Source organism: Astyanax mexicanus, unplaced genomic scaffold, assembly GCF_023375975.1.
Source record: "Astyanax mexicanus isolate ESR-SI-001 unplaced genomic scaffold, AstMex3_surface scaffold_38, whole genome shotgun sequence".
NCBI lineage: Eukaryota > Metazoa > Chordata > Actinopteri > Characiformes > Acestrorhamphidae > Astyanax > Astyanax mexicanus.
Window position 1 is genome coordinate 1,587,177 of NW_026040048.1, and position 24,918 is coordinate 1,612,094.

General features: G+C 43.6%; 1 protein-coding gene across 3 annotated transcripts in view; it reads left to right on the forward strand.

Moving 5' to 3' along the window:
- Positions 1-6,951: 6,951 nt before the first annotated feature.
- The window catches only part of LOC125794066 (protein shisa-8-like), a 124,210-nt gene continuing 106,243 nt past the window's right edge, over positions 6,952-24,918 (forward strand). For 2 of the 3 annotated variants that reach the window (XM_049473503.1, XM_049473505.1), the window contains exons 1-3: positions 6,952-7,185; positions 9,251-9,572; positions 10,182-10,798. In XM_049473503.1, the coding sequence (XP_049329460.1) occupies positions 10,263-10,798 (536 nt within the window). In that variant the 5' untranslated portion in view covers positions 6,952-7,185; positions 9,251-9,572; positions 10,182-10,262. Of the gene's footprint in view, positions 7,186-9,057; positions 9,573-10,181; positions 10,799-24,918 lie in introns of those variants that run through there. The other variant, XM_049473504.1, reaches the window with a different exon arrangement.

The window sequence follows — 24,918 nt, forward strand, 5'->3', positions numbered from 1 at the left end:
TGTGAAAGCACCATTAGATGCCCACCCCCTCTGGACCTGCTGAATTAGAAGGGAAACATGGTGGCACAGTTATATATATTCCGGTGAGTCTTATGCCCAATTCTCAATGTCCCGAAGACCTTTTTTTAAGGTTAACCAAGGTAGAATCATGGAGTAGTGTAATGTTTTCTGGATGAAAGATGCTGATGTTCATCACGACAGGGTGTGTGCTGTGTGTGTGACGAGACCTTGTGCGAGGGTCTTCCATCAGCAGCAGACTATCTCTTGAGTGATTTCAGCTGGATTATAGGAATCTGTAGCAGGCGGCCAAGGATGGCGTGAATGACATTTCCTTTAGCTCCATGATGCTGGAAGGTCATGAGAGGAATCAGGCAGCACACAGTTACAGATACGTACGGATGATACAGATGGTACAGATGTGCCAATATTACACGTTATAGCACGAACCTCGAGTGTATTATTGCTACTACACTACAGTTCCATTATCACTGTTAATGAAAATATTTTGAGTTAAAAAGGACGAGAAAATGTGATTGGTTAGAAACTCTCCGCCAGTTAAAATAGTTCCATAGCTGCTCTGCTTGTAGCCATTTCAGTCAAAATTGTGGAAATCTAACCTTACTGTAAATAAATAAAAGCGCTTTACTCACCAAAATAAACAGTTTTTCAGGAGAGAAATCTTTGAAGATTAAAGTCCAGTGCTTGTTTGACTGAAATAAAATGTTTTTTAAGAATTAAAGTTTTAATAATTTTGGCGCCCCCAGCTGCAAGACCTGCGGAATAAGTCCACCTTACATTCAGCTTAAAATACAGTATATTAACTGGAAAATATATACACTTAAGCTTTTATTTTAATAATAATAACTCTTAACCTGATATTGGTGGCTGATAATGTGTGTAATAATGTGTATTTTAAAATCGCTGGGATTATTTTAATGTTTTGTGTGGACCGCGTCTTTACCTGTGCTGCATATTAGAGACATGGCGTTTCTGCACTGTGCCTCTATGGGATCCAGCAGCTCACAGTTGTATATAATAACATATTGTCTAATGCATTTGGTTTGTATTTGGTTTGTAAGCCCTGTATCGTTGCTCAGTTACTTGTATGTTGCAAATTAATACATGGAAAGCTTCGGTTACAGTGCATTACCGGCTGATAATGTCACTCATAAAACGCCTCTCAGTCAATCACATTGCAGGGTCGGAACTAACTGTGGTATAATAAGCAATATACAGCCCTACTGGAGAAGTGTCTCTGATGGGGCTGATGGTATTGGACCATTACCTGTGATCTATCTCTATGGCTTAAGTTAATCAGCCAATTAAATGAGAATCCATCATTTTTATATATTATTTCAGCAATTACTTTAGAATTAAATCGATCTCTAAAGGCTTCTAACAGATCAAGTTTATTCCAACTACACCCTGTTGATAGACCCTGACAAAGCCGGGTAATTCACAGTAATTCCACATGTAAATGTCCCCTGTGTGGGTGATCAAAAAGACAAAATTAAAGTCTTTTAAAAAAACCCTCATAAGATTTCTCACCTATAACAGACCAAACAGCAGCATCCAAATCTAACACTCAAAATATATTCAAGCTATGTCACAGCTGAAAGGCAAGTTGACAAAAAATAGCGAGCACTAAATCAAAAACTCACCACTGATTTGAAGATCACCATCTTTCTCTGCCTTTTTACCCATTAAAGATTAAAGAGATTAACAGGTTTAATTAACAGATTAACAGATTTAATTACAACAAGATCAGATGTGCAAAGAGGTCAATAATCAAAATAAAGGTCAAAATTCCTTAAAGGAGTCACAACAACAACAAAATAAATCCAAAAAGCAGATGAGTTAAAGCAGAGGAACGGTAAAGAGATGGAAATTGATAGAGAAAACAGTCATTTATTCTAAAGGAAGATAGGAACTGTCTGTGATTGGCTGATGATGGCTGTATATGACAGAAGGGTCAGAAGAAGGTGGATTGTGGGAAAAGTGCAGTATATTTTTGTATGTACTGTGCAGTATGTAGTGTGCAGTTTGTGTTATGTATTGTGTGGTGTGCAGTATGCAGTTTGCAATATGTAGTGTGAAGTATTGTCAGGTCCTTGGTCTGTCTGCTTCGTATGTCTGTGTTATTCTTAGGTCTGTGTTTCTCTCCAGTGTTTTTCCACTCACCTGTTTTCCTTTGTAGCTCCGCCCCTTCGTCCCAGGTGTTTCCTGTTCCCTGTGTGTGTGCACCTCTATTTAAGGTCCGTGTTCCATTTCCCCGGTGTCGATCCTTGTACGTTTTTCGTCTGTCAGTGTTCTTTGTTTCCCCCAGTTTCCTCAGTCCTGTTTCCAGTAAATCCCGTTGTGTTTTGTATTTGTTTTCGTTAATAAATCCCGTTTATGTTTGCACTCGTGGACCGGCTCCAGGTTGGCGATTCGCCACGCTCCATGCGGGACCCCGGCGTTGGAATCCCCGAGGCCTAAAAGACGCCACAGGCCTCCGGGTAGACGTTCTAAGGGGTCCCGCCAGCCGAAGGAGGATCCCTTTTCCGGGGAGGATTTGCTTGGGGGGGCGCTGCAGGTTTGTGCGGGGAGCCTCGGGACTCGTCTCAGGTTGGGTGAAACCTACGAGTACCCGAGGCTCGTGGAGCGGAAGCCGTGGGACTTCCTCGGTTGCGCTCCCAGCAGCTCCGAGGAGGACGGGGGTGACGTGGATGCAGGCTGTGAGGAGTCCTTTCTCTGGGACTACTCCGATCTCCTCACACCTGCGTCCAGCGAGGACGAAGAGGAGTTCTACACCGCACCGGCCAGAACCCCCTTACCGTACCCCACAGGGGCGGTGCTCTACACGGCTCTCGGACGCACAGCTCGAGAGGCCGCCCAGACTCCCGTGTTGCCCACGGCTGCGTTTCCACGCCATGAGACCCCCGCAACTCATCCGCACTCCAAGAAGCACGCGGCTGAGGCTCCACGCCCCGTGACTCCCGTGGCTCAGCCGCTCCCCGAGACTTCAGCGGCGGCCGCGCCGCTCCCCGAGACTACAGCGGCAGTGGCAGCGCTCTCTGAAGCTCCAGCTAAGCTAGCTAGCCTGCTGGCTTCACCGCGCTCCAAGAAGCACGCGGCTGAGGCTCCACGCCCCGTGACTCCCGTGGCTCAGCCGCTCCCCGAGACTTCAGCGGCGGCCGCGCCGCTCCCCGAGACTACAGCGGCAGCGGCAGCGCCGCTCTCTGAAGCTCCAGCTAAGCTAGCAAGCCTGCTGGCTTCACCGCGCTCCAAGAAGCACGCAGCTGAGGCTCCACGCCCCGTGACTCCCGTGGCTCAGCCGCTCCCCGAGACTTCAGCGGCGGCCGCGCCGCTCCCCGAGACTACAGCGGCAGCGGCAGCGCCGCTCTCTGAAGCTCCAGCTAAGCTAGCTAGCCTGCTAGCTCCACCACGCTGTCCAGCCCGGCCGGCTTCCAGTTCTCCAGCCCGGCCGGCTTCCAGCTCTCCAGCTCGGCCGGCTTCCAGTTGTACAGCCCGGCCGGCTTCCAGCTCTACAGTCCGGCCGGCTTCCAGCTCTCCAGCCCGGCCGGATTCCAGTTCTGCGACTCCTGCTCCAGTAACAAGCTCCGGTCCGGTTTCTACAGCCTCGCCCACTGCTGAATCTGCGGTTCCAGTCCGGATCTTGGCGGCGGCCGCACTCTCAGCTCCCGCTGAATCGGCGTCTTCGCCAGCTGTGCCAGCCGCTTCCAAGCCCGCGGTGGCAGCCGCCTCCACCGCAGCAGGACCCACCGCCTCTGTATCAGCGCTGCCCGCGGCTCCCGCCACCTCTGTACCAGCGCTGGCCGCGGCTCCCGCCGCCTCTGGATCAGCGCTGCCCGCGGCTCCCGCCGCCTCTGGATCAGCGCTGCCCGCGGCTCCCGCCGCCTCTGGATCAGCGCTGCCCGCGGCTCCCGCCGGCTCTGTACCAGCGCTGCCCGCGGCTCCCGCCGGCTCTGTACCAGCGCTGCCCGCGGCTCCCGCCGCCTCTGTATCAGCGCTGCCTGCGGCTCCGGCCGCCTCTGACTCTGTGCCCGCGGCTCCGGCCGCCTCTGACTCTGTGCCCGCGGCTCCGGCCGCCTCTGACCCTTTGCCCGCGGCTCCGGCCGCCTCTGACTCTGTGCCCGCGGCTATGGCCGCCTCTGACTCTGTGCCCGCGGCTCCGGCCGCCTCTGATCCTGTGCCCACTCCTAGAACTTTGTACACCCCCAAGCCAACTCCAAGAACAATGTTTGGCCCTAGGCCCCGTGTCCCTAGGCCAGCTAGACCTCCTGAATTTGCCCCCAGTAATGTGCCCAGGCTAACCCCACAGACTTTTGCTCGTCCTGGGCACCCTCTTGTGTTTTTTCTGCCCCTGTCTCTCCCTGTCATGGTTCCCGTGTCTGTCCATGTTCCGGTTCCTGTCCCCAGTGGTTTTTCTGTTCCTGTCCCTGTTACTGTGTTCGTGTCAGTTCCTGTTAATGTATTTGTTCCAGTTCCCCTGTCCAGTTTTGTCCAGCCCCCTGTCCAGTCTCAGCCCCGTGTCCAGCCTCCTGTCCAGCCCTGTGTCCTGTCCCCTGTCCAGTCCCAGTCTCCGTTCCCTGTCCAGTCTCCGTCTCCTGTTTGGTCCCCTGTCCAGTCCCAGTCTCCGTTCCCTGTCTTGTCTCCGTTTACGTCCCCAGCCCAGTCCAATGTCCAATCTCCTTTCAAGTCCCCTGTTCAGCCATGTGTCCTGTCCCCAGTCCAGTCCCAGTCTCCTTTTGTGCCACATGTCCAGTCTCCGTTCCCTGTCCAGTCCCCCGTCCAGTCTCTGTCTTCAGTTCCGTCAATTTCTCCGCTTGTGTCTAGTCTCCAGTCCCAGCTTTTCTTCCCTGTCCAGTCTACGTTTCGGTTTCCTGTCCCGTCCTCTCTCTTCTGTTCTTAGTCTTGTTTGGTGTCCTGTTGTGTTTTCCACCCCCTCTTGCCCGGCTCCCGGAGATCTGTTTTTACGCGCCCCGGGAGTTGCGCGTTAAAGGGGGGGTTATGTCAGGTCCTTGGTCTGTCTGCTTCGTATGTCTGTGTTATTCTTAGGTCTGTGTTTCTCTCCAGTGTTTTTCCACTCACCTGTGTTCCTTTGTAGCTCCGCCCCTTCGTCCCAGGTGTTTCCTGTTCCCTGTGTGTGTGCACCTCTATTTAAGGTCCGTGTTCCATTTCCCCGGTGTCGATCCTTGTACGTTTTTCGTCTGTCAGTGTTCTTTGTTTCCCCCAGTTTCCTCAGTCCTGTTTCCAGTAAATCCCGTTGTGTTTTGTATTTGTTTTCGTTAATAAATCCCGTTTATGTTTGCATTTGCGTCCGCCTCCTCGTCTTCCCTGCACCCGCACCCTGACAAGTATGAAGTATTTAGTGTGGTTAAAGAATTTGATTTTGTCTTTGTCTTTGATGTGGACAGAACGATCAGAGGAAGGTGAATTGTGTGGTATGTAGTGAGCTGTAAGCAGTGTACATAATGTAGTGTGTGAACTGTACGCAGGGTACATAATGTAGTGTGCAGTATGCAATTTGCAATATGCAGTGTGTGGTATGTAGTTTCTGGGGTGCAGTATGCAGTGTGAAGTATTTAGTGTGCAGTATACAGTGTGCAGTATGTAGTGTACAGTATGTAATATGTAGTGTATGGTATGTAGTGTGTGGTATGTAGTGTGCAATATGTAGTGTGAAGTATTTAGTTTTTAGTGTGTGGTGTAAAGTAAATAGTATGTAGTGTGCGGCATGTAGTGTGTGGTACGTAGTGTGTGGTATGTGGTGTGAAGTATTTAGTTTTTTTAGTGTGTGGTGTAAAGTAAATAGTATGTAGAGTTAAGTATTTAGTGTGAAGTATTTTTGTTTTCGGTGTGTGGTGTAAAGTTAATAGTATTTAGTGTGCAGTATTTAGTTGTCAGTGTGTTGTGTAAAGTGAATAGTATGTAGTGTGTAGTATGCAGTGGTTGGTATGTAGTTTGAAGTGTGTAGTGTGCAGTACACAGTGTGCGGTATGCAGTGTGCAGTATGCAGTGTTTGGTATGTAGTCTGCAGAGAGGCTGTAGATGAGTGCGGAGCTGCTGCTGAGTGTAATCTAGTTCATGTTTTGCATTATTATAAATTAAAATGCAGAACCGCCTTCTCTCTCTCTTTCCTTTGTTCTCTGGCCTGCTGTTTGTTTTTAACTCCTATCTCCCTTTCTCTCTATCTCTCTCTCTCCCTTTCTCTCTATCTCTCTCTCATACTCTCTCTCTCTCTCTTGCTCTATCTTTCTCTCTCTCTCACTTTCTTTCTGAGCTGCTCTGAGTGTGTCTCTCTTATCTGTCCTTTCCTTTCTCCTTTTTTTCCCCACAGTAATTCCATCATTCTCTCTCTCTCTCTCTTTCTCTCTCTAGGTCAGTGCTGTCGCTGTTCCCCCATCATCCACTTCTTTCCCGCTCTTTCCTCTTCTTCATTTCTCTCTTCCTCTAATCCTCTGTGCGCATCATCTCAGCCTAGCCCCACAGCGCGCGCGCACACACACACACGCACGCGCACACACGTGCACGCAGTGAGGGACAGGCGAGTGTGTTGAGGGGAAAGGAGGGCAGGTAAACAAAGTGAGAATCAAAGAAAGAACAGAGCGATAGAACGAAAAGAGCAACAGTGTGAGCGCGTGAGAGAAAGAGAGAGAGAGAAGGTAGTGAAAAGGCGGGAAAAGAGATGCGCGAGAGTGAGAGGGTTTTTGGAGTGAAATTATCAGGGGAAAGAAAGGAGGAGGAGAGAAAGAGAGAAAGAGAGAGAGGAAGTGTCAATGACGGAGCCACGGAGAAAATATAGTGACAGAGGAAAAGGGGATGGGGGAGAGAGAGGGAGAGAGAGGGAGAGAGAGAGAGAGGTGCGCTCATTCGCTCGTGAAATAGGGAGGGAGGGCGCGCGCGAGAGCGGGAGAGAGAGAGCGGGAGAGAGAGGGGGAACAGAGCCATCATTCGTTCCTGAGCTGGTCCAGGAGACACACTCGGCTCTGCAGCACAGCCAGAGGAGAGATAAAGCGAGGGAGGAAAGAAAGAGAGAAAGAGAGAGGGAGGAGGTAGAACCCTGGTTTCTCCGTCAGCCGCAGAGAGAAAACACATACAATATAAGATATATCTATAAACCTGATATACATATATCACTATATACAGTATGCCTGTTTTCCTAAAGCACACTCAGCCCGGGTAAGAGCTCTCTCTCTACTGCACCACTGCACCGCTCTCTACCTCCACACAGCTCTCTGTCTCTCTTTACATTTACATATGGAATAGAGAGAGAGAGAGAGAGAGAGAGAGAGAAAGAGAGAGAGATTTATATACATTTTCTCTATTTTCTCTTATTTTTCTTTTTTTCCCCCTAATTAATTCTTATATTTTATCTTTATTTGCTTTTTTGTTATTCTCCTTTTGTCTCAATCCCTCTTAATTGCTCTCTTTTTTGATTAGTTTATATCTCCCTCCTTTCTCTCTCTCTCTCTCACTCAATCTGAAAGAGCTGGCTGAGGGGGAACAATACTGATGCAGAGATTGGCTTCAACACCACACACACACACACACACACACACACACACATACAGACACTTGCAGAGCTTTTTGTTATCTGTACTATTGTGCAGATATCGCTCACATACATAGTTGTGTGTGTGTGTGTGTGTGTGTGTTAGTGAGTGTGTTTTTTTTAAGTGTGAGATAAACAGAGAGAGAGCGAGAGGGAGAAATAGAGAGAGAAAGAGAGAGAGAGACAGAGAGAGAGAGAGAGAAATTGAGCCAGATGGAAACAGAATCATAAGGGATCTAAACACTGATTAACACTTAAACATTAAGGGTCAGTTTTCAGGGATTAAGACTAATCTTGGACTAAACTGCATTTTATATGGATATTTTAGAAGAAAAATATATAATCAACTAGATTTAATCTCTGCCCAGAAAACTTAACCCCATAAACTTTAATCTTCTGATTAAATTTATATCTTTATCATCAGATCTGGCTCTGTACAGATCTGCTGCTCATCCTTTTCCACCTCTCCATCCTCCACCTCCTCCATCTCCTTGTTCTAATCCTTCACTTCCACCTAGACGTCCTCCTTCTACACATCCTCTTCCTCCACCTTGATGTCCTCCTCCCACCCCCACCCCCTCAACCTCATCGTTCTCATCCTCCACCTAGACCCCCTTCTCTCTCCACCTCCTCTAAATGCACCTTGATTTCCTCCTACTCCCCTCCACCTCCACCTCTTTGTCCTCATCATCCACCTCATCCTCCACCTCCTGATTCTCATCCTTCACCCTGATGTCCTCCTCCTAATCCTTCTCCTCCACTTTCTCTACCTACACCTTGTCCTCCCCAAACACTACTTGCCCATCTCTACCTCCACCTCCTTTCCAATTTCTCCACATCCACTACCTTTTTCTCCTCCACTTCCCCATCCTCTTTGTCCTTCTCTTTCTCGTCATTCTCTCCTTCTCACCTCCTCCTCCTTCACCTTTTCACCTCCTCATCCTTTATCACTTCCAGCTCCTTCTTCACCTTCACCTCCTCCTCTTTCACAACGTCCCCAACCTCCACCTCACCCACCTTTACCTCCTCCTTATCCTCTACCTCTTCATCCTCCACCTTCATCTCACCTTTCTTTCTTCTTTTCCACAACCTTTTCTTTCTCCTCCAACTCCACCTTGTTCTCCACTTATAGATAGACACTTTATTGATCCCAAAATTTAGAAACTTTCTCTTCCATCTCTTTCTCCACCACCTCCTACTTCACCCCTCTTCCACCTGCTTCCCCTCCTTCTTCTCCTCCACCTGTCTGATCTTCACAGCCCAGCCACCTCCCACTGAAGGGGTGTGTGAAGTCTGCTGTGTTTTAGAATCACACACACTGCTTCAGCAGGGAGTGTGTGATCTGTGCTGGCTGCAGCATGAGCTCATTAAAATACATGCACACACACACACACACACACACACACACAAACACGTGCAAACACACACACACACACACACAGGGAGGGATAAGGCGAGGGCTGACTGTAAGGGGTCCGGCTCTGCTGCTGTAGATAAACACTTCAAACACACACTCAGACTCTGCGAAGAACAGGATCAAACACACACACACACACACACACACCCATACACCCATACACCCATACACACGCGCACGTCCCTTCCTACAAAGAAGTGTGTCAAACACACAGTCTCAGTCCTGCTGTCAACAGGCTGCGTGTGTGACCGTGTGTGTGTGATCTCTGACCACAGGTGTGAGCACAGCTGGAGCAGGTGAGACGGGACGGTTGCCGGGCGACGAGGGACAGGTGTGCTGATAAACAGGGTTTAAACAAACCCATCTGTCTTAAAATGAGGTGCACGAGGGGCGAGCGTGCGGACCCCCTGCACCCCCTCCTGACTTCTGCTGAGACTTTGGTGGGACAGAAATCGCCTCGGATACGGATGAGTTCTGATATCTCCTCTGAAACGGCTGGGTTCTGTTAACCACACACAGACGAGGGTCCGGCTCTGGTTTCCTTAAGGAGAGGCGTGGATGAAGCAGGAGAGCAGCTGATTGGACCACTGGGAGTGTGTGAGGACACACACACACACATACACACTTTCTGTACAGCTCTCTGTCTCTCTTTTCAACTTTTGTCTATCTTTCTTCTTGGTTTACTCTTCTCAGTCTCTACTTGTCTATCTCTGTCTAAGGTTTCTGTATACTTTCTTTTTTTTCTTATTCCATATTACCATTCTTCCTTCCTTCCGTTCTTTTTTTCTTTTTGTATCTTTTTCTTCTTTCATTTCTTTTTTCTGTTTTCCTTCCTTTCTTTTTGTCCTTTTTATATGTCCTTTTTCTTTTTTCTTGTTCCCATTGGCATTTCTTTCTTTCCTACTTCCTTGCAACTACTTTTCTTTTTTTTTTTTTACCTTTTTTTTACCTCTTCTTCATTGTATCTCCTCTCTTTTTTCCACTTGTTCATCTCCATTTGTTGCTCTTCCTCTTCTCTTTTGTCATTCTCCTCTCTCTCTCTCTCTGTCTCTCTCTTTCTCTCTTTGTTACAATGTGAGGTGATGTCAGTGATGCTCTGAGCTGGTGAGGATAGATCTGTAGTGTTGGTGGGATGTTAAATTGATTGCCCTTCATTCTCTCTCTCTCCCTTTCTCTCTCTCTCTCTCGCTCTCTCTCTGACTGTAGTGCTGTTTGTCTGAGTGGGCTGGGGCTGGTGGTCTGAGTGGAGGAACAGTGAAGAAGAGTAAGAAGGAGTGAAGAGTGAAGATGGCCTGCTGTTTTTATCTCTGTGCTCTGGTATCTCTGGTCCTGCTGTGTGGAGAACCTTCTTACACCCAAAACTCCGTTACCACGGACGCCCAGGCGGCCAATCAGACGACCGGGCCGTCGGGCGCGCCGGAGCTGACCCTGACGACTCCGGGGTCGGAGACGGAAGTGCCGGCGTCGGGGAGCCGTTGTTGGGGATACTATGACGTGATGGGTCAGTGGGACCCTCCGTTTAACTGTAACGCGGGGATCTACCTGTTCTGCTGCGGCTCCTGCTTCTACCGCTTCTGCTGCCAGTTTAAAGCCCACAGCCTGGACCAGACCTCCTGCTCCAACTACGACACACCCGTCTGGGCCAACACGGGCAAACCGGTGGCCCCGGTCACCGAGGTCCAGCAGCAGCAGGACCGGGACCGCACTCACATGATCGTCTACATCATCTGTGGAGTGGTGGCCATTATGGTGCTGGTGGGCATCTTCACCAAACTGGGATTGGAGAAGAGTCAAGGAGGGCAGACTGACATGAGCAACTCCAGGTTAGAGACTCTTACTCTCTGTTTATGTGTGTGTTAGTGAGTGTGTGTTGATTGTGAGAACACTGGTGGGGACTGGTGTTAATGCTGTGGTCACTACTGCAGGTCATTATTCATCTGTGCAAAGTATATGGCTGCCCAATGTTTGGCCCAGTAAGAGATGAGATGTTGAATTGGCCACCTGAGAGTTTTTAGGGTTTTAGGGTTCCATGATGGTGTTGAAGTTCTAAAAAAGACTATTTAAGACCAGCATACTGAACAGGTTATAGATATTACTTAAATAAGTACATTAATAAGTTCCAGCTTCAGTGCCTCTGCGAAACTTCATGTGAAACTAAGTTTGTGAGTGTTGCACGAAGCCAAAATTGCCTTCACAAGTTTACACACTAGCATATTTCCTGTGGTGTGTTTGGCTATATGGTCCCAGTTTGTCCAGTGTTCAGTGTTTGTGATACAGTGAACAAAGCCTCTGTGTGACCTCTTTATAGTACTAGGTCATTATTTTAGGTAACATAATGACAACATAATGTTCAACACGGCATTACCACACTGAAATACATAACCAGGCTGACTGACTGGCTCCCAACCCTGATCCTGATTGGAGAACCTCCTGTCCTGCACATTTTAGTGTTTAGTGTTTGATTTGAGACAATAAGGGGGACAATACACACACATACACACACACTGTATTACACTGAAAACTCACACAGTTCACACAGGTGTTTTCTAGAGTGTTCATTTATACATGAAGCTATAATAAATACTTTATGCTTTTCTATTGTTATATTTTTTGCTGATATGTGTCGTAGCAGGCAGATTGACAAGATTCTTACAATAACTGTTTAAACATTTGTTTTTTAATTTGTTTTTTTTTTTACAAGATAAGGTCACTTCTATTTCAAAGCATACACTGATTACCCATGTGTGTGTGTTTTTGATGATGTACTGTTGCACTCATGTTGTGATCAGCAGAGATTAGAGGGCTTGTGCGTATGTTTAAAGCGTGGGAGGTGTATGAGGTGGTGTTTAGGTGGTGTTTTTTGGTGTTTTGGGTTGTGTTTCAGTTATTAGGTATTTAAGGCTGTGTTTTATGTGGTGTTATGTGTTGTGGTTTAGGTGGTATTTAAGGTGGTGTTTTATGTGGTGTTTATAGTGGTATTTATGGTGGTGTTTTAGGTGATGTTTAGAAGGTGTTTTGGGTGGTGTTTTATGTGGTGTTTTGGGTTGTGATTTAATGGGGGTTTATGGTGGTTTTTGGGTTGTGATTTAGGTGGTGTTTTAGGCGGTATATTGGGTGGTGTTTATGGTAGTGTTTTGGGTTGTGATTTAGGTGGTGTTTTTGGTGGTATATTGGGTGGTGTTTATGGTAGTGTTTTGGGTTTTGATTTAGGTGGTGTTTATGGTGGTGTTTTGGTTGGTGCTTTGGGTAGTGTTAATGGTAGTGTTTTGGGTTGTGATTTAGGTGGTGTATCTTTTATGGCACATAACTGAATGATAAGGTTTGGTGTGTTCTGTCTATATCTGTGCTGGTTTCCTCCGGGTTTCCTACTTCATACTGTAGGTGAGTTGACTCTGCTAAATTACCCTAGCTGTGTGTGTGTGTGTGTGTGTGTGTGTGTGAGTATGGGTGTGTGTGTGTGTGTGTTTAAATTAGTGTGATTGTGAGTGTATGGGTGAGAGTTGGATTCTCTGGCTAGGAGCACACTGCAGGAATCATAACACTCAGGGTTTTTTCCTTCATTGTAATATTATATATAATAATACTAATGTTATCCAGACTACTGTTGTGTTTTCTGAGGCTGAATGTATCCTGTGAAACAGATGTAACTCTTGGTCTCCCTTTCTTGGGGCAGTCCTGATGAGGGCCAGTTTCATCTTAACGTTTTTGATGGTCTTTGTGACTGCAATTCATACTTCTTGAAATGTTTCGGATTGGCTGACCTTCATTTCATAAAGTAGTTTTTACTTTGCTTGGTTGAGTAGATAGATAGATAAATAGAGTTATTCACTGTATACCTGTAACTCTACCTCATATAACTGACATAAAGCTGCTTTCAGATTTCACACAGGTGATCCACCAGTGTAAGATCTTAGACTTGCAGCACAGCGGCAAGAACATGATAATGAGAGAAAGAGAGAGAGAGAGAGAAAGTGATATACACTGGGGCAGAACTACAGTGATTTATTAAGGTGAACATATGAAGCTATCATAATTTAGTGGCTGACAGCTGGACTTGTTTCAGAGCTCACTCTTAACACTGAACATTATTTGGCCATAGACACTTTTTTTCTCATTTAATTAGAAAGAACAGTTCAAACCAATCTAGCCCTGTGTAAAAAGCTGTTTGCCTCTAAACCAAAAAAAAATTGTTGTGCTTTTCTTGGCAGCAACAACTGCAATCAAGCTTTAGTGATAACTGTCGATGACTCTTTTACATCTCTGTGGAGGAATTTTGTTCCACTCTTCTTTACAGAATTGTGAATTCAGACACATTGTAGAGTTTTTGAGCATAAACATCCTGTTTAAGATCATCCACAGCATCCTAATCAGATTTTGACTAGGCCAAACCATTCAGAGGTGGACTCGTTTGCGTGCTTTGGGTCATTGTCCTGCTGCAGAACCAGGATACGCCTGAGCTTGAGGCCATGAACAGGTGGTCGGAGATTCTTCTTCAGGATTGTCTGGAAAACAGCAGAAATCTTATTAGTATTCCATCTATTACAGCAAGTTAAGACCATCACACTACCACCACCATGTTTTACGTTTAATATGATGTATTCTTTTGCTGAAATCATGTGTAAGTTTTACTCCAGATGTAACAGAACACAAACCTTCCAAAAAGTTCCTCTTTTTGTCACGAATATTTACTCAAAGTCCTGGGGATTAGTTTGTTGGTAATTGTGAGATGGGTCTTTGTGTTCTTTTTGGTCAGCAGTGTTTTTTATCTTGGAACTCTTCAATGGAGACCATTTTCGACCAGTCTCTTTCTTATTATTGAATCATTAACACTGATCTTAACTGTTGCAAGTGAGACCTGCAGTTCTTTAAATGTTGTTCTTTTGGGACCTCCTGGATGAGTTGTCCATGCCCTTTTCGAACAATTTCAGTCAGATGGCCATTCCTCGGAAGGTTTACTAGTGTTCCATGTTTGCTCCATTTGTGAACGATATGTGGTCAATGACTTTGTTTTCTCATCTGTTTTTGAATTTCTTCAGATCTCGGCATAATGTGTTTTCTTTTTGAGATCTTTTAGCTGCTTCGTGTTTTCAGACAGGTTCTATTTGATTTAAGTGATTTCTTGATTCTACAGCTCTGGCAGTAATCAGGCCTGGTTGTGGATAGTGATGAAAAAATGTGCTTAATCACAGTCAATTTATAGGGGGCAAACACTTTTTCACACAGGGCTAGATTAGTTTGGATAGATTTTTTTTCCCTTAATAAATGAAATCATAATTTAAAAAGTGTGTTTTATATTTACTCAGGGGTTATATTTGTCTGATATTGAAGTGTGTTTGATAATCTAAAAAATGTAAGTAGAACAAAAATGCAAAAACAAAAGAAATCTGTAAGGGGTCAAATACTTTTTCAAACCAGTATATCAGATTGAATATATTATAGCTCTGTGAGCTTGTTATCCCACCACTAAAACAAACAACTCACACTAAAAATATACATACTTCATGCTTCGAAGGAAATTAAGAGACCCCTTCTTTTTAATATCAGTTTCTCTGATTTTGCTATTCATAGGTTTATGTTTAAGTAAAATAAACATTGTTGTTTTATTCTATAAACTACTGACAACTCTGAAAGAACTGAACCCCACTGAAAACCTCTGGAATATAATCAAGAGGAAGAGGAAGCCATCAAACAAAGCTGAACTGCTTGATTTTTTTGCATCAGGATTTTGGCATAAGATCAAAAAGCAAAAGCAGTGTGTAAGACTGGTGGAGAGCACTTCAAGAAAAATAAAATAAATGCTCTAAATAATAAAAATATATTTGGTATTTGGGAGAAATGTTGTCAGTAGTTTATAGAAAATTGTTCATTTTACTCAGATACACACCTTTAAATAGTAAAATCGGAGAAACTGATCATGTTTCCAGGGAAAAAAATTTGAACATTTGTTTGGCTAAAGTAATGAAAATAATTATTTAGATTTTTTTTCAATCTGTACTTTTATATCATATATCAATTTTAAACTGTCATGTCACAGCATTTCTCTTTTTTTCACGACAAATCAAACAAAACTGCAAAGCCTCACCCACACAGAAACCTCATTGGTCAACTAGGCATGAAAAGAGGCCAATCAGGATGCTGTACTTGTCACTCTCTCACTATGTGTGTGTGTCTTTCTCTCTCTCGCTTGCTCTAAAAAAAAAAAAAAAAAAAATTCCAAAATATTGTATATAATTTGGGGGCATTAAATAGACCCTATTAAAATATGGGAGGCTCCCGAAACTTCTGTGACAGGTGGGATATTTGGATTGCTGACACAGATGTGGAAATGCACACTCGCAGCTTGTCTAGTCCCTGTGGAGAGTACTGCCAACAGAATAGGACTGATGTCCCAATACTTTTGTTCATATGGTGCACATACATAAATACTCTATATATCTATGTGTGTGTGTGGTCTATGTGTCTATAAGTATGCTGGTGTGTGTGTGTGTGTGTGTGTGTGTATGTGGACGGAAAGAGAAAGAGGGGATTCTATTGATTAGCTCTGAGAAATCCAATCAGGCCAACATGGGCATATCCAGCCAACACTGCTATCGACCACACACACACACACACACACACATATATGTGTGCATGCAGCACTGACCTAATAAAATTGGTGGTTTAGGACAATGGAGAAGGAACTGCTGACGTCTTTCAACTGGAGTGGCTTATAAACGTGTGTGAGTGTGTGAGTGTGTGTGTGTGTGTGTGTGTGTGTGTGTGTAACAGAGAGAAAGAGAGAGAGAGTTAGCTATCTGTTGATGCAGTGATGGAATGCCTTTCAGTTTTAATGAAAGTGATTCTGAATTGTTCAATGTGTGTGTGTGTGTGTGTGTGTGTGTGTGTGTGTGTGTGTGTGTGTGGATGTGTGTGTGTGTATGTGGGTGTGTGTGTGTGTGTGTGTGTGTGGAGGTGTGTGTGTGTGTGTGTGTGTGTGGATGTGTGTGTGTGCTGTAAATATATAATCTGTTGTGTGTTTATTATTTCAAACTGCCGCACTCTCAGAAGTCACTCGAGAGAATGTGTTCTGCTTCTGGCAGCAGTGTGTGTGTGTGTGTGTGTGTGTGTATGTGTATGTGTGTGTGTGTGTGGGGGGGGAGTTTTCCATGAATTTACATTTACATGTCTTTCTTTTTTCTGTTTCTGTCTCTTTCAGTCTCTTTACTTCTGTCTCTTCCTTTTTCTTTCTCTCACTATCGGTCTCTCTCTGTCTTTCTTTCTAACTCTCCGTTTCTGTCACCCTCTTTCTGCTAGTCTCTTTCTGTCTGTCTTTTTGCTTCTGTCTCTCGTTTTGCTTCTGTCTCTCTTTCTCTCTGTCTGTCTCTCTCTCTTTCTTTCTGTCAGTCACTTCCTGTCTCTCTTTCTCTTTGTCTGCTTTGGTTCTGTTTCTGCCTTTCTCTCTTCCTTTCTGTCTGTCTCTTTGTGCCCATCTTTTCCTGTCTCTCTCTCCTTCTTTCTGTTTCTTTCTCACTTTCTGCCTCTTTTTTCTGTCTCTCTCTCCTTCTGTCTGTTTCTCTCTCACTTTCTGCCTCTTTCTTTCTATCTCTCTCTCCCTTTCTGTCTGTCTCCTTGTGCCTGTATCTCTTTTTGCATCTGTCTGTCTCTTTGTCTTCCTCTCTCTTTCTGTCTCTCTCTCTCTCTCTCTCTTTCTGTCTGTCTGTGTGTCTGTCTCTCTCTCTCTCTCTCTCTCTCTCTCTCTTTCTTTGTTTCTTTCTTTCTGTCTCTCCGCAAACTTCACACAAACAGCAGCATTTTCTCCAGCAGGCTATGCCAGTGTGTGTGAGAATGTGTGTGTGTAAGAGTGTGTGTGTAAGAGTGTGTGTGTGTAAGAGTGTGTGTGTGTGTAAGAGTGTGTGTGTGAGTTTGTGTGTGTGCGTGCATGCATAGAGCGTATGAATATTCATGTCCATAAAGATTTGATCAGAAGCTGGAGGAGAAGAATCTCTTTGATGTCTGTGTCTACGTCATGCGCACTGGTTGCTGGTGGAACTGCAGTTCCACTCAGCACCTCCTCCTTATTCCTCATTAGCTAACGCTAATAAACACTGCTACTGAACCAACTGCAGCACCACCACTAATACTTCCATCTCATCATCCACCCAAACTCCATCACTCTCCACCCAAACTCCATCACTCTACATCCAAACTTTATCAATTTCCACCAAAACCCTGTCACTCTCCACCCAAACTCCATCACTCTCCACCCAAACTCCATCACTCTACATCCAAACTCCATCACTCTCCACCCAAACTCCATCACTCTACATCCAAACTCCATCATTCTCCACCCAAACTCCATCACTCTACATCCAAACTCCATCACTCTACATCCAAACTCCATCATTCTCCACCCAAACTCCATCACTCTACATCCAAACTCCATCAATTTCCACCAAAACCCTGTCACTCTCCACTCAAACTGCATCATTCTTCACCAAAACCTGTCACTCTCCACCCAAACTCCATCACTCTCCAGCCAAACTCCATCATTCTCCACCCAAACTCTATCACTCTACATCCAAACTCCATCACCCTCCACCCAAACTCCATCACTCTACATCCAAACACCATCACTCTCCACCCAAACTCCATCACTCTACATCCAAACTCCATCACTCTCCACCCAAACTCCATCACTCTCCACCCAAACTCCATCACTCTACATCCAAACTCCATCACTCTAAATCCAAACTCCATCACTCTCCAGCCAAACTCCATCACTCTCCACCCAAGTTCCATCACTCTTCACAAAAACATTATCACTCTTCACCCAAACCCTATTGCTTTGCACCCAAACTCCATCACTCTCAACCCAAACCCCATCACTCTCCATCCAAACCCCATCACTCTCCACCCAAACCCCATCACTCTCCACCCAAAACCCATCACTTTACACCAACTTAATATTATACCTAGCAATATCAATGTTCCACTATTTTACTCCCCAGAAATAATCACACTCCATCCGAATTCCGTCATCTTTCACCCAAACACCATCATATTTTTTTAAACACTCATTCACACTGTATTTTATTTTTATTGTTATTAATGTATAATGTACCAGTGTACAGTAATCCTTACACATTCTTGCACTCAGAGATCAGAGATATCATGATCTCTTGTTCTGAAAGTCAGCTGGGTGTGATGGACAGATCTGGAACGCTGGAGCTCGTTTGTCTTTCTGGAGACTTTGGACAAACTTTTTTCCTGACCCCGTCTCATGACATCATGCTTTGACTGGCTATTCATATCATTGCTTTGAAAGCCACCCCAGGGGTGGAGACTATCATCAGTCAGAGCACACACACACACACACACACACAGAGTGTATTCTCAACAGGAATGTGTTATTCGTCCATATTTCATTATTTCTGATGCTTCTCTCTGCTATCCATGGCCTTTCTCTCTCTCTCTATCCACCCCTCTCTCTCTCTCTATTAATTATAGGTACAGTATGTTCTCTGGACTCTCAGCACACCTGAGGTTGGGTTAAATGTTTCTAGACTGTAGTTGTGATCACTGTAAGCTGCTCAGTGTAGAATTACAGACTGGTGGTGTGTAGATGTGACTCTCTTTGCCCACGGTGCGTTCAATACAGCAGTGTGTTGCGTAATGCCTTGTGTGTGTATGAATTAAACAAGCTGTTAATCCAGCTGATACCATGAACACAAACACACTCAACATGCAGACACCAATTATCACCAGTCTTCACCAAACACTAACACTCTCCAAAAACATAAACTTTCTTTACCAAAAACCATCCATTCTCCATTAAACACTATCATTTTGCACCACAAACCATCATTCTACACTAAATACTGTTAGGTCCAATCCCATATCCCAATGTCCCAATCCCAATGTCCCAATCCCCATGTCCCCATCCCCTTGGCCCTACCACATACCAGATTCTTATTAGGCTGGAGGGGTAGGAGGATGGATAGAGCTTGGTAGCCCTTCAAATGGAGATTTTTTAGAGGCACACTTCAAACCGAGGGGTATAAGAATAACTGGTAAAATGGTGGCTCAAGTGACCAAATGTAAACATTTTCCATGTTAAAAGTGACAATTAGCACTATATTACTATAGTTTAATATGTAGTTTCAATGTTTTATGACTGAATTCTTCATAACAAAGAAGATTGCTAGTGGTTTGTCTCTTTGGTTTGTAACTTTCCTGTTTCTCTATCAAATACCACCATTCTCCATCAAAGCCCATTATCTACCAAACACCATCAGTCTCCATTAAACACCACCATCCTCCATTAAAGCCCATTATCTACCAAACACCACCAGTCTCCATTGAACACCACCATCCTCTATCAAAGCCCATTATCTACCAAACACCATCAGTCTCCATTAAACACCACCATCCTCCATCAAAGCCCATTATCTACCAAACACCATCAGTCTCCATTAAACACCACCATCCTCCATCAAAGCCCATTATCTACCAAACACCACCAGCCTTCATTTAACACCACCATCCTCCATCAAAGCCCAATATCTACCAAACACCACCAGTCTCCATTAAACACTATCATCTCTACCACAAACCATCATTCTACACCAAACACTGTATTTCTCTATCAAACACCATCATTCTCCATCAAAGCCCATGTTCTACCAAACACCATCATTCTTCGTTAAACACTATCATCTTCACCACAAACTATCATTCTACATCAAACACTGTATTTCTGTATCAAACACCATCATTCTCCATCAAATCTCACTCTCTACCAAACACCACCATTCTTCAGTAAACACTATCAGCTTCACCACAAACTATCATTCTACATCAAGCACTGTATTTCTCTATCAAACACCATCATTCTCCATCAAAGCCCATGTTCTACCAAACACCATCATTCTTCGTTAAACACAATCATCTTCAACACAAACTATCATTCTACATCAAACACTGTATTTCTGTATCAAACACCATCATTCTCCATCAAAGCCCATGTTCTACCAAACACCATCATTCTTCGTTAAACACTATCATCTTCAACACAAACTATCATTCTACATCAAACACTGTATTTCTGTATCAAACACCATCATTCTCCATCAAAGCCCATTATCTACCAAACACCACAATCCTCCATCAAAACCCATTATCTGCCAAACACCACCATTCTCCATTGAACTCTATTATATCCACCAACGCCCACCATTCTCGTCTAAGTACCAACTTTCTCCATCAATCCCAGCTATTGTCTATTGAACACTGTCATAGACCAAATTCACTGTCATCACCAAATACCATCATTCTCCATCCAACACCATCTTTTTCTATGAAACTCCACCATTGTCTACCACATACACATCATCCAGTATAATGTATACACTGAGAGAGTGTGTTGGTATAGAAGGCTGTGGGTGATTGTATAAGAGCTTGAGTGTGTGTCGTATATGTGAGAACATTTTGAGTGCTGTCTTCTTAGCTTTCCACTTGGGTGGGCTTGTTACGGTGTGTATGCTGCTGTGTGTGTGTGTGTGTGTGTGTGTTTTGTAGGCCGGCTAATGTTGCAGGCTTGGCGATTGACGCTTTTCTAGAATCGCACTGACAGAAAATCAACAGCTAACTTGTAGTAATTTGTTGGCGAGCCTTTAGAACCCAGAACCCAGAGTTATCCTCTCTCGCTCTCTCCCTCACTCTCTCCTCCTCCCTCGCCCTCTCTCTCCCTCTCCTCCTCCTCCCTCCCTCCCTCTCTCGCTTTCCTTATCCCTCTCTTGACATCTCTTTATTCTCTCTAACTCCCCATAAACCCTGACTGCTCTCGTTTCAGGCTTTTCACCCAGATAAATACTATACGACCTCAGAGCTTCTCAAATACACACTGCTGATCTCTCTCTCTCTCTCTCTCTCTCTCTCTCTCTCTCTCTCTCATTCTCCTTTCTCTCTATCTCTCTCTCTCTTTCTCTCTCTCTCTCTGTTGTTGTGTTCTTTCTCTTTCTGTATTAGCCTCTCTCTCTCTCTCTCTCTCTCTCTCTCAATTTTTTAGATTGGTTGCAGTGATTAGCTCTTCTCTGCCCCAAGGGAGTAAACATCACCCCTCTCTCCTTCTTTCTTGCCCCTCACTCCATCGCTGCACACTCATACACCACTGGTTGGGCTGTTAGGGGGTGGGGTGGATGGGGTGGTATGTGGTGCTGGTGAAAAGGATTTGATTGAGAGCAGGAAAGGTCAGAATGTGAATCAGCGGACTTAACTCGATCTTAGAACTGTCAATCAATGCTGAAGAGATTATTTATGATGATGATCGCTTAGAGAGAGAGAGAGAGTGAAGTTAATACTGTAAATGGCTCACTAGCATAGTCTCCTTAGTCCTGTGTAAGACTAAAATACCAATACTCTTTACCAAACACCCCACTAAACACCACTGTTCTACACTAAATACCATTATTGTCCATTAAACACCATAATTTTAGTGCTGGACGGTAACCAAAAATGCATATCACAGTATTTTGCAAGATTCTGATGGTTTCCCTGTATTTTTAATTATTATTATTTATTTATATATATATATTTTGCATGACTGGGCTTTTATATTGGTTTGTGACTTGTGTTTGGAGTACATATAATATAAAACACTATGGCTTTAAATTAAGTCTTTAAATACAATTGGGTTTACTTTGTCCCACAAAATTACACAATATATGAAGAAATCAAACTTCATTAAAAGAAAAACAGCTAAAGAATTGAAACAATAGACCTTAGAAAGAGATTTAACACGGCTTGCTTTACTAAACTAATTATTTTAACCCTCCTGCTATGTCACAGGTGAAATTGACCTGTCTTAAAGTTTAAAGATCTAGGAAAAATAGTTAAAAGTATTTTTTTCAGTATTAAACTTTTTCTGCTGGCCTTGATTATTGTAATCAACATATAATATAAAAATGGTTCATCTCACATATTTGCAACCACTGCAAAAACAAAATCTAAAACAAAATTTCAATGTTATGTTGTAATAAATATGTTGGTCATTCAAAAGTAATAAAGTAGTGAAACATTTAAAAAAGTTTGAACATGAATTGTTCCTGAAAAACGAGTGAATTATGCTAATTGAACCATTACCTGTTATAGGTGAGGAATAATTAGCAATGGAGTTAGTTATGATAATAATTAGCAATGGAGTTATAAAATATTCACACTGCTGGTTAAGATTTTTTTTAGATATCTTTTGGATAATTAAACATGCACCAGGTGAAATTGAAACAGACCAAAGCTTTATTGCACAAGTAAAACACAAGTTTAATATCAATTTACAATATGTTATTACTGAAGCCATTAGAGACATTACTGTATTTAAGCAGCTGTTTCACAGTTTATCACAAATCTCACAGTTCTCCAGTTAACAAATACATTCAGTTTAGTGTGCATTTAAAAAATCACTTAAGCTACAGTATTAATGTATTTAAACAGGGCTATAGTTACTCGTATAGCAAGGAGCAGCAGCAGCAGAAGCTGCAGGAGGCCTGTTCTCATGTTTCTCCTTCTTTGACGGTGCTCTACACTTCTACACAGCGCTCCACTAAACACCATGATTCACGATGCACCGAAAGTTTACTATTGGTACTATTGAAAGGACTGGAATGCAAGAGAGCCAGTTCTGCACCTGGACTCATTTTTGCAAAGCCAAGCTGTTGTGATGGATGCAGCAGGTGATTGAGCATTGTCTTGCTGAAATGTGCAAGGTTCTAAAACCTCTACACTGTTCAGCATTGATTGTGCCTTTCCAGATGTGTGAGCTCCATACCCATACCATCAAAGACTCTTCAAAGGTTTATGAACTGTTTGCTGATAACAAGCTGGATGGTCCCTGTCTTTTTGAGTGTGTAGCTCACAGTGTCCGTAGTTTCCAAAACCACCATTAGTGGATTGAAGCACAGTGGAATTTGTTCACAGAAAGTGATTTCTGGAAGTGGTTGTGAAAAGTTGTGTGCAGTTATTTTCAGTACAGAATCAGTACAGCCTGTTTTTTTTTTTATTCAGATCCACCTGTGTGCCTGAAGATCACCAGCATCTAATACTGATAATAAGCTTTGTTTCTTGAACCTGGAGTCTGGAGTGATATCCTGATGTTAAGAAACATGATTTTTTCATAAATTGTTCCACATCTTTGCTTCTGAGAGACCCCACATTTCTAGAATGCTCTTTTTATATCAAATAATGTGAAGTAATTGAGTTAGGGCCCTATTTAGCGATTTATAGCGCAGTAGGTAATTGCGCTTTGCGCTGCTGGATTTAGGGGCGTGTCCTGTGTCTTTGGTTTTGTGAGAGCGTGGAAAATACGCCTTGTGCAGCTCCAATAGCGCAAAAAAATTGTTTTAATTCCCTCAGTTATACATGGGTGTGTTTTGGGCGTAACGTGAAATAAACCAATCAGTGTGTCTGTAGTCATTACCTTTAAGATGCAGAATGATAAGAAATGATAGAATAATAATAAACTAAAAACATGGGAATCAAAATAAAACATAAGACGAAATAAATAAATAAATAAATAAACAAATAAATAAATAAATAACAAACTCAAAATTAAAATAATATAAAATATAAACTCTAAAAAATAATAATAATTTAAAACAATCACATGATGCGCAGAATAACTGACATTGGTTTCATTTCCAAATCGTTAAAAAAACAGCTCACCAAAACCTCAACATATTCTTTATATTTGACTATATTTTAACATTTGATTAACTTTACAGGACCTTATTCACCTTAAATTCATTTAACTGAAATGTGTTTTATATTATATTTTAGCCTGGCTCTGAACTCGGCTCTTTAACTTGGTTAAATAACAGTAAAGATGGTTGTTTTTTAATTTTATTTCATATTTTTTCATTATTTTCTCCCAATTTGGCTATCCAATTGTCCCACCCCTTTGTGCGTCCCCATCACCGGTGGCATCTGCGACCCTTGGAGGATGCGGACGAGCACACGCCTCCTCCGACACGTGTGAAGTCAGTCACCCCTTTTTTTGAGCTGCTGCAGATGAATCATTGCCTGAGCAGCTAGCATACTCAGAGGAAAGCACAGCGGCCAGGTTCCAATACATCCGCTCACAGACGCCTCGTGCCGCCCGGCGCCACCTTTAAGCGTGATGGGGAGAGAGCGCCATCTACCCACCCGGAGGGAGCAGGGCCAATTGTGCTCCCTCTGAGCGCCTGCAGCTGATGGCAAAACTGCATGAGCGGGGGGTTTGAACCTGCGACCTCCCGCTCATAGTGGCAGTGCTTTATACCGCTGGACCACTCGGCGCCCTGTGGTATTTTAGAGCGCTGGACGAGATTTTAATTAATGAATTAATATATTTTATATTTTAATAAATGTGCAGTGGTGATAAGAAAGGAGTGCTAACATATAGCTTTCATTTAAATGAGCAGGTAAAACAATATTCATTTATAATCAGTCAAAGTGCTTCTCACTTTTCATTTTTTATTTCCTAAACTGCAGGGTTTTATATAGAGAAAGATTGAGAATAAGCATCTGTTAAAATTCTCAAATAGCAGAATGATAATGATATGATCTACTATATTAAACAATTATTAAATCTGTGTACTTATAATTGATAATAACTAATAATAACTAGTTCCCGTGCACATTTTTTAAGCATGTTTTATAGTTTTATAGAGTGCTGAAGGCTAATCCAGGTGTTTTGTCCTACGGAAGTGATGATATGTGGTATTTTGGAGCGCAGCGCTCGTGGTGATCGTGATTCAGTTCAAGTCTTTTTTCCGCCACCAAGATAGAAACATGCCAGAAATTCACCTGAACACACGTCATTTCCAGACCACCACGCCCATCGGCGTTAATATATTCATACAGCCCAACGCTATTTTAAGGAGGCGTGCGCAAGGAGTGAAAATAGACTGTTGATGGGGTGTACGATGGCAAC